General features: G+C 36.4%; 1 protein-coding gene and 1 long non-coding RNA gene across 3 annotated transcripts; one reads left to right on the top strand and one right to left on the bottom strand.

The window, feature by feature from the left end:
• The first annotated feature begins 723 nt into the window (after positions 1-723).
• On the top strand, positions 724-2,880 carry LOC111777354. Of its 2 annotated transcripts, XR_002812389.1 has the most exons (3): positions 724-894; positions 1,002-1,064; positions 1,620-2,880. It is a non-coding gene; the product is annotated as an uncharacterized LOC111777354 (long non-coding RNA). The 2 variants fall into 2 exon arrangements; XR_002812388.1 differs by lacking the exon at positions 724-894 and having other exon boundaries at positions 984-1,064.
• A 713-nt stretch (positions 2,881-3,593) lies between these two features.
• Positions 3,594-10,392, bottom strand: LOC111777342 (probable leucine-rich repeat receptor-like protein kinase At5g49770). The gene is made up of 19 exons (XM_023656889.1): positions 10,230-10,392; positions 8,471-8,594; positions 8,316-8,387; positions 8,166-8,240; positions 8,009-8,080; positions 7,766-7,927; positions 7,605-7,679; positions 7,456-7,527; positions 7,307-7,378; positions 7,138-7,206; positions 6,963-7,037; positions 6,777-6,848; positions 6,563-6,694; positions 6,003-6,478; positions 5,750-5,902; positions 5,511-5,650; positions 5,223-5,439; positions 4,392-4,627; positions 3,594-4,223 (listed from the first exon to the last, which is right to left on the bottom strand). The coding sequence occupies exons 1-19, from the start codon at positions 10,327-10,329 to the stop codon at positions 3,864-3,866; spliced, it is 2,754 nt and encodes a 917-aa protein (XP_023512657.1). The 5' UTR covers positions 10,330-10,392; the 3' UTR covers positions 3,594-3,863.
• Positions 10,393-10,691: the final 299 nt, after the last annotated feature.

Genomic DNA, 10,691 nt, shown 5'->3' with positions numbered 1-10,691 from the left:
TATATAGATATATCATTCTTGTATCATATTTCAAACATATCGTCAAACGCATCGTATCGTAACATATATCTGATCATTCACATATCATAACATATATCATATCATTCACATATCATATCACAACATATATATATCATTCATATATCATATCTCAAACATATCGTCAAACGCATCGTACCATAACATATATCATATCACTCACATATCATATCACAACATATAGCGTATCATTCACATATCATATTTCAAACATCGTACCATAACATATTTCATATCACTCACATATCATATCACAACATATATCATATCACTCACATATCATATCACAACATATATCGGATCATTCACATATCATATTTCAAACATCGTACCATAACATATACCATATCATTCACATATCATATCATAACATATATTGTATCATTCACATATCATATCTCAAATATATTGTCAAAAGCATCACATCATTTCATAAACATTTCACACATATCAAGCATATGAGAACCACGAGGCACATGTCATCATACAACAATTTCTGACTATGCTGAAAGTAAGGTGTAATACCCGAATTTTTAGATGAATAAATAAATAAAATAAAAATAACAACATAGGGGCAAAATGGTCACTTTGCCCCTACTCTTATCCAAGGGGTCTAGCGTGTTTGGGCTCCAAGAAGAAAGAGAGAGAAAAGAAAAGAAAAAGAGAGAATGGAGAAAGGAGAAGAAGTTAGGGTTTGGGAGAGAGGAAGAACAGAGATGACAAATCGCCATAGGAGATCGGATCAGGACCGACGCTGGAGAACCGAGTCCCCAATCTAAACCATCAAATAGCTCGAGGCAAGGTGCTCTCACGAATCGCACCTTCCTATTTCGACAAAACGTTCAAGAACTACAGGTTAGTCCACGAGTAACTACATTGATAAGTCATCAAGATTTTCGTGTGCTAGCAACGTTTTGTGTTGATCCTTGGACTCTTACCCTCAACAACGCTATCTGGTTAAGTTCTGGAGTGAAGACGGCCAAGATCGGCGTTCGAATCGGAGTTTAAAGATAACGTGATTTTTGGTAAGAACTCGTGTTTTTCTCCGAATTTGAACTCAAATAATAAGATCTGTGATCATCAGAAAAATTTAAGGAAATTCTTTCGAAGGAGTAGAATATGAGGTCTACAAGTTTCGTGAAGAAAATTTAACAAATTGGATTACGGATTGGAAGGTAAAAAAATCGGAAGAAAATAGATCGAAACGGGGAAGAGACCTGGAAAATGAAGGCAGGAGAGAGGGTGGAGGCCGCCACGCGTCCGTCGGCGTGCGGAGGAGAGCGGCGGAACCGGTGATCGACACGTGTCGATCACCGGCTGGTGAGGCGCGTCCTCACCCGGTAGCGGGCACGCGTCAGGCGCGCGGACCCGGCTGGCCCGACCCGCGCCGCAAGCGAAGCGCCCGACCCGGCGCCTCTGACCCGCGCCTGCGCGGGGAAGAAGCGCGTAGGGCACGCGCGCGTAGTGACCTTCCAGGGCGCGTGCATCGCGCGTGAGGCACCATTTTTCTTCCCGTTCGGTCTCTGTTTGCTTGTTTTCCGACCCGATTTTGATGCTGACCCTATTATTATGTGAATTAGGACCTGTGAAGAAAATTCCAGAATTGTTGGAATCCATTCCGTCAAGAAAACTCGAACTCGGGAAGGCACGCGTCGACCAAGTAAGTAGCCATTTGGATTTCCACGAGCAGTACTTGTATGAACCGCTAGGAACAAGCATGCATGCTACCACCTATGAAATTAGCTAGTCCGACTTAGCGTGTTATTATAGAAACTGCGAATATAAGATGATTATGGAAAACTAGATACAAAATGTGTATTAAATCTGTTTTGGTTGAGACTCTGATAATGTATGTATGCATGAGGAGGTTGGGAAACTTGTGAAATCTGCGCTCCGGGTAAAGATGGACGTTATCTTCCCGTTGAGCATGTTTGATAATTTTGCATAAATTGCTGCGTGTAAACTCTATTGTATGATGATTGCTTGTATTATCTTTCTTGATGAATAGGAAGAAATTATGAGCTTAGATTAGGATGCTTATGGCTAAATAAGCTAGACGAGACCCTAGATTGGGGGACCTCTAGAATACCGTGCAATTAGACCCGCGAAATGATTACCGGCGGAACCAGAACCCAGAATTCCAAACCCGATAGGTTTGTGACACCAGGCACGAGAATCCTAGAGAAACACGAATCTAAGTCTAAGGCACCAAGTTCCACCCTAGAAAGAATAATAGGTCACCACGGTAACTGTAGGTAGCCCGCTAGAGTTGAGCAGTGAAGATAGTGTCATCAGAACCTCCACTTCCCTCTCTCCTCCGATACCATACCGTCGAGATAGGGCTCCGCTACGATGATCGTTGAGCTTTGCAGATCCGGATAGGGAAGTGTGACAGGTGCCCAGACCTAGTGGTGATAGCTAAGGGGTCTTCTGAACAGGACTCCTGGGCCGTAGAAACCCGTCCCTGAGCGGGGGACGTGGAGCCACTTAGGATGACTTAGTAGCTGACCGGCACATAGGGGGTCGCACCCCGTTTTGTGGATGTATGGTCCCGTGTGAGGGTCGTCAGTTAACCTCCACGGATGATGTTCAGAGAGAGAGTCACGTATTCAGATCCAGCCATACGATCCTCTCAGATTTGCTTATGAGGTCACGCCTCACCTCAGGACACTGATCATTTCACTGCATAAGATGGGCAAACCTTTCATGATACAGAAAAGAGAGTTGCAGCTTAGATCACTCTCCTTAGAAACCCGAGAAAGACCGTGGTTACCTACCAAGATAAGGATGCGAAAAGAGCCTACAAGTAGGCTGCTTACTGAGTATATTTTTATACTCACCCCTTTCTCCCCTTTTTTTTTTCAGGTACCAGTCGATACGGGGAGGTGTTCGAGAGCTGTGCGGTCATAGAGGGGTGTCGTTCCGGAGCGTCAGTCCCTGGTCAGTCTTTTAGAGTCCTTTGTCCGTTTTCATATTTAGAGTCTTTTGTATTTTTCTTCATAATTGTATTTCCATTTGAAATATATGATTTCAATTTTGTATTTCATTTTTACATTTGCAATTTCCTTTGTAATATTTTCGAAACAAATCTTCTTTCTCTTTCGTTTTAATTGAAGGGTATTTCTATCCTTTTACTTTGCTTTTCTTTTCTTTTATTTTCTTTTTGTTTGTTTTCGATTTCGTTCTTTTAGTCACGATTTCGATTCTTCGAAGCCTCGAAAATCGGGTCGTGACATAAGGTCACTTACTTTGTTGGTCTTAACCGAAGTTTTTTTTAATCTAATTTTGAACCGGCTTGTGAGAGTGTTGTGGTGCGATGGAGGTGGAGGCGGAAATGCAAGACGCCATAGTTTGGGTTTTGACTCTCGTTTTTTGTGAATTTATAGTCTTCCATTGGTTCGACCATGTTTGGATGGAAATCTTCTCTAAGACCATGTTTTTTTTATGAATTTATAGTTTGGTCCAAACGTTTCTTTCTCCGACCATTTTTTTGTCATTTTTTCGAACCCTAAACCCTAAACTCTCACAACTTAAACCATCAAAATTGTTGGAGCTTGGATAACAATTTGGTGTAACTAGAACTTACCAGTTATTACAAATCTGTAAAACTGATCTTTTGGGGTCAAATGTTCTATACAAATATGATATCCAAACTAAAAATCATCTATACTCTCAAATTTCTATGTTTTAAAGATAAAATCTGTAAGAAGCTTATCCAGCTTCCAAGTAACTACCAAGCATAGTAATGCTACAAACTGTAATAGAAGATAAACCCTCAACTTATAGGACCAACTGGGTTAACCATATAACCCTCATTGCCATACTTAAGGAAGGCCTCCCAAACATATATTTTGTAACATACTTTCAATTTCTTTCACCACTTCACTCATCGTGGGGCGATTTACAGTTGATTCTTCCACACATTTTATGGCCAACTTCAAGAACCTTCCAAACTCCCTTACATTTGGGATCTCATTTCTAATGGTTGCATCTATTATCTTCATCAATCCGTAATACGCTTTGTCACTCTTGTTTGTTAGTCGAATCACTTCACCGACTAAACATATCCCTTTCTCAATTGCCGGTTTAGCAGTGATCAATTCGAGCATAACAACTCCAAAGCTATACACGTCACTCTTCTCAGTTAACTGTTGGGTTGTGTAGTATTCTGGATCTAAATAACCCTGCAAATGAATGTTGTTTGAGAAACGATACGTACATATCGAACAACTAAGGTATTCCGTATAGATTGCTACGATTTACTTATTTCCATAGATTTGCAAAATAGATTTTGTTAGAACATGCTTAATTGAAATGCAGAAAAAATGCATTGGGTGATGAGAAGCACTTACCCATGTGCCTTTAACTCCGGTAGATAATTGTGCCTTTCCATCGTCAAATACAGGCTTAGACAGGCCAAAATCTGCAACCTTCGCATTTAAATATTCATCCAACAGAATATTGGAAGACTTGATATCTCTATGGATTGCAGGAGGATTTGCAAACTCGTGAAGGTAAGCTATTCCTCTTGCAGAGTCGAGTGCTATCATGAGTCTTCTTTTCCAATCAAGATGAATATAAGAAGTCCCTAAATAAAAGACATGCCTATTAATTACCATTTGATTTCAAATAAAAAATATGGATGAATTCCTGGATTTGAATTACATTATGATCTAAAAACACAGTAGCCATTTTTCTCAATCAATCCCAAAACTCTAGTGTTAGGATAGCACAACAACTCACACACTTGATCTAGATGAACACAAAGAAATAGGAGAGAGAAAATACAAGGAGAAATATTGGCTAAAGGTTTTATATATGGTTCAATTTACTTTTTATATAGCTTTACCAGATAAAACCATTTACTATATATAACTATTTACCTTATATATTTTTATGACAATTTACTTTATATGACATTTACCATATATAACTTTACTACGTATAAACGTTGACTAACCAATAAATAAGTAGTAAGCTCCATAATCTAACCTCTAGTACTACTAGTGAGAAACTACGGGGGTCTCAAAACCTAAACCAAACTATACTACCTTAGTAGCTTAGTAGTTTATGAACATCAGTCTTCCCTTACAGGTTGAAGGATCCCCCACATTTGCAAAACTCCAAATAATAAAAACTCTTTAATCTCAGAATTACAAAGAAATTTAAACCAATAAACTTACCAAGGATGTCTTGAAGTGATCCATTAGGCATGAATTCATAAACAAGCATCTGTTCTCCCTGTTCACAACAAAATCCTACAAGGGCTACTAGATTCTTGTGATGAACTCGTGAAAGTAATTCAATCTCAGTCTTGAACTCAAATGCACCCTGCTTTGATCCTTGCCTAGCTCTTTTGATTGCGAACATTTGTCCATACCCAGTCATTCCTCTATAAACCTAGAGAAAATAGCTTTTAATGCAACTCTAACAATTAAAACTTCAAAAACAAGGAAAAACTTAGACGTTACCTTTCCATACCCTCCAACTCCTATCTCATTACTTATGGAGAAATTATTTGTCATCTTTCTAAGCTCATCATAAGAAAAATATATTGCTCCCTTCAATTGTGGTGCGTCTCCACTTGCTTGTTCAGTCGATGACCAAGAACCTAGAGTAAATTTGAGACAATTGATAAAATAGAAACATTTAGATAGATTTAGATAGATGTCTAGAAAGAAAATCAACTTGAGGATAAATAGAGGCTTACTAAATGGCCTGCTCAATGAAATCGCTTTTGATACTCGTTTCTTCTGCTTAATTGCATATATTCCAAGTCCAATGAGGCTTAGGACCAGTAAGGAACAACCAATTGCAATCCCAATAAGCCACCTATTGCTACCAAGATTTCTCTCATCTGAAGCTGCAGGATATCATGTTTTTAACATTAGTTCATGATGGCCGATGCTAACTCATAGGAATTGAGTACTGACATTCTTATTTTCAATGGGTATATAACTTGCCAGAAAATGGGTACTGAGGTGGAATGAAATAAAATGATCCAAACTCTGCCGGAAGAAGGAAAGTTTGATGACTCAATGCAGACGCAATCCTCAAAATTTCTGAGTAATTGAAAACCTTTCCAAAGGGTGGATAAAGTTCAAGTTGTATCTGAAGGTAATCATCACTATCGAACTCAGCGTTTTGAATAACAATGGAACCAATAGGAAGATGTAGTTTCTCCGAGAGTTTGTCTTTGAGTAACAGAAACAAGGTATCATTTGACAATTCCCTGATCGAGGGTCCTCTGAAGTGCAAAGACCCTACATAGGGACACTGACACTCACAGCTTTGAGGGTTATTCTTCTCGCCAGTGGAGCACGGTCTAGTTTCACAGTTGACATGACTGGGAAAATTCGGCTTTGGAGCCAGTTGTGAATTTTGACAAGCATTTTCTTCTAAGATATGAACAACATTACACGCAGGATTTCCTCCAAGCCTACAAAATCATGACAATAAACTAATAAATATGAATGATATCATGAAATCTAAGGTTGGAAAATGTTGTGAAAGCCCCTCGCACATCAAAGTTTTGTTGTATCCAGATTTCACAAGTTCGGTAATGCGATTATTTTCCAAATCAACAAGCTCCAGATGCTCATTGATGTTGCCACCCATGTTCAATGTCCCATCAAATAAATTGTACTTCAGTTTTCTGTAACAATCTGAATATATTAGTTCCACATTTTTTTATATGACTTGGAGATAATAACACACTAACTATCAGATATTCTTACATTTGTTGTATTTGTGGCAAGCTGAAAATGGTTTCTGGGACTGATCCTTTCAGTTGTCCAAATTCAACGATCCTGGAAACATGGTTTGTATCGACATTTCTCATTTTGTTTCTCAAATTTGTCATTTATAGTATTCATTGGAAAATGTGGTATAGTGTTTAGTAGTGAACTATATCAGGGACCTACAAAGTGGTGAGAGATGGTAAGCTTGAGAACCAATCCGGGGCTGCTGATGTATCAAATGAGTTGTTACTCAGGTCCCTGTAAAAATCAAGTAATAACGAGAATTTGACCGATTAAATTAATGAACTAGAACAGGAATGTTTCAGTTAAGATGAAAGTTTCTCGTCCATATACTTACAAAACACATAGTGAAGTCATTTGAGTTAAATTTGGCAACGGACCTGTTAGATTATTGTGTGCTAAATTCCTAAAAGAGAATCCAACAACATAGGTAGAAAGAGAAATTTGATTACTTATCCATGAAAAAAAAAAACACTTTCATAATCTTCGCAAAGAGAAATACCCACAAGTGCATGATCTGTCTTAATTTGGTGAGATTTGATGGGACCATTCCTTTTAGAGAGTTCCGATCAAGTCGGCTGCAACATATTCGAACCATCATGGAGAGGATATTGCATGAGAAAGAGTCAAGTGGTATGTGTTGTACTAGACTTACAGAACTTCAAGGGTGCTAACAAGTCCCAAGGTTTGTGGAATACTCCCAGAAAACTGATTTTGATCAAACACTCTATAATGAAAACATTGGTAAAGTTTTAGGATAAGAAAAACAAGAGAATAGAATGTGAATCATCGATGGTTACTTACATGTGTATTAACTTCATATCAGCGCTAAAAAGCTTAGGTGGTATAGAGCCTGATAGCTTGTTCTTACTCAAGTGACTAAAATTCAAAAATTCAAAGGCCTTTAATACTAAAAAGGAATTGGATCAGAAACTTGTAAATCAGAGATAGAAAAGGATGCTCACAAGTGTTGTGCTTGGTGAAGAAGGTCCAGACCAGGGGAATCAGAAGTTGATACAGGGAGAGGTCCATTCAACTTATTCTCCATCAAATCTAGCAAAACAAGTTTGGAGAGTTTTCCAAGCGTAGGCGGTATAGGGCCAATGAGTTTGTTCGAATTCAAAGCCCTAAATGAGAGTTCGAATTTAAGTCGATTTAAAATATATATGAACTCTACTCGTTAGGTCAGATTAACAGCAAAATCTTACAAGGACATCAACTGAGTAAGGTTGCCCAAATGTTCGGGAATATTCCCACTGAAGCCACATGCTGCTAGGATTCTGAACGATTAAATTTCAACTTCAGCGACATGATTGAAGAACAGAGATATCTAATGTTCCATTGAATCAAAGATCGAAAACTTACAAGGACCGCAAATTTCGCAAATCCCCCAACCGAGGAGAGAGCGGACCAGTGAGATTTTCGTTAAATGACAGGTCCCTGTAATCAAACGAATCATCAAAATCGAATTCATTTGGTAAAACGAAAGAGCTGATATATATAGATGTAACTCACAATGTTGTTAGTTCAGTAAGGTCTCCAATGGCGCCACTAAGATGACCTTCAAGGCCGATAGACGGCAATTTTCTAGAAGAAGTTACGACCAAGAATTCAATGGTATTCAACAGATTGAACGACATTAGAAACAAAATCGAGGAATACAAACTCACAGTTCAGTGACTCTAGAACCATCGCAAGTAACTCCTTCCCAGAGATCTCCACATGGATCAACTGATGTCTTCCATGTTGGTGGTGTGTTCTTCCATTCCTCTTTCAACGATAGCAGGACTTGAACTGCACATCAAAATTTTCTCAAACCTCATTCAACATTCTAAGTTGGATAGAAATCCCACCTCCGCTAATTTATGGAATGATCGTGGGTTTATAAGTGAGGAATACTATCTTCATTCGTACCAGGCTTTTGGGAAGCACAAAGCAAAGCCATGAGAGCTTATGCTCAAAGACAATATCATACCATTGTGGAGAGTCGTGTTTGTCTAACATGGTATCAGAATCATGCCCTAAACTTAGTTGTGCCAATAGAACTTAGTTGTGCCAATAGAATGGTAAATCTCAAATATCAAACAAAGAACTCCAAAAGAAAAGGAGCCAAACCTCCTGGAAGGTAGTAAATATGACTAAGACTCTAAAGGAGTCGAGCCTCGATTAAGGGGAGGCGCACTTTGATCGAGGGAAGGTGTTGGATGATTGAAGTCCCACATCGGCTAATTTACAAACAAAGCCATGAGCACTTATGCTCAAAGTGGGCAATATGGGTTTATAAGTGAGAATACTATCTTCATTGGTACGAGCCCTTTTGGGAATCCCAAACAAAACCACGAACACTTATGCTCAAAATGGAAAATATCATACCATTGTAGAGAGTCGTGTTCGTCTAACACGGTATTCTTCCCAAATCATAATCATTTATTCAAAACGTGAAATCACAAACCTAAACCATGGTAGTATTCGAGGAAGCATGTATTTATTGCTGCATGATAAATGTTATCAAATTCTTTTATAAATAAATTATTTTCAATTAATTTTAGATAATCTAATTATGAAAATAATTTTTATTGGAATCTTGATTTTTAGTTTATTTTGTAATAAATTTAAATAATTATTCATTTAATAGAATTATATATACTTTAAATTATAAATATTTCGTCTAACTTATATTCAAAATCAAATAAAATATTATATTAAATAAGATTTACTTATAAATTTTATGTCATTATAATATTTTATTAATAAAATAATAATATACCTTAAATTTCTTAATATAAGTATATAAATAATTTATAAATAATCACAAATAAATGATTTATAAGTAAGGTTTTTTTTGTTTAATCCTCCTATTACTATCAATTTGACCCATTTAATAATTATTATAAATGATTATATCGATTAATATATATATTAAAAAAAACATATTAGAATATTTTATGGGATTTGAATAATTAAAATAGTCAATATGAATATATTAGTTTACTTTTTTTTTTTTTTTTTTTTTTTTTAAGAAAACCCTTAACTTTTGTATTTTATTTAAAAATAATTAACTTTTTTAAGTTTCAATCACACTTAAATTTATTTTATTTTTAATAATTTTGGACAAAAAATTACTTTATTTTAAGAAAGATGTTTAAAAAAAATTTAAAATTAATAAAATAGTAACATTTTGTTTAATATTAATTTTTAATCAAATTTTTAACACAAAAATAGATTTCAAATAAATAAATAAATAAATAAACTCTCCCAAACAATTTCTTAATTTTAATTGTTTTTAATAATTTAATCAGTTTTCAATTATATTAATAATTAAAATATATAAGAGTACTATTTTCAATTCAATAAAAAAATATATTATTTTCAAATAATTTTTATAATTTTATTTTAATGAAAAGAAAAGGGAAAAAGAAAAGGAATTACCATCGTTTGGGTCTGTGTAGGAGAAGGAGTTATGAAGTCCAAGAAGGAAGAAGAAAGCCAGAAACGGCAGCGTTTTTGCAGATATCGTCGCCTCCTCCATTTCTCAAGGCTAAGCTTAGATAATGGAAGGAGTTGGGAGGGAGTTTGATTATAAGAAGATAAGGATAGAGCCTGAGGAAGTGTTCTTTTCTGGACTTCTTCTTCTCTTAAATCCAAGCCCCACAATAAACCAATTCTATCAATTCTTTCACTGTTTCTTAGTGGAAAAATCAGTCTTAAAGATTGTTTTTTAGTGAAAAAAATCAAACGACCCGTTACTTATACGACGTGGTTTGAGTATTTTAAATAATCAGCAAGTGTTCTTATTATTGAGGTCGAGAAATGCAAACACAAGCAACATGGTTAAACTTATCTTTTTATAGAAACATCATGGCATGGCTTTTGGCTCTACCTTCTAGTGCG

Source organism: Cucurbita pepo, chromosome LG16, assembly GCF_002806865.2.
Source record: "Cucurbita pepo subsp. pepo cultivar mu-cu-16 chromosome LG16, ASM280686v2, whole genome shotgun sequence".
In the NCBI taxonomy this organism is placed as follows: domain Eukaryota; kingdom Viridiplantae; phylum Streptophyta; class Magnoliopsida; order Cucurbitales; family Cucurbitaceae; genus Cucurbita; species Cucurbita pepo.
Note: the sequence above shows the minus strand (reverse complement) of the source record. Positions and strands in the feature narration are given on the sequence as shown.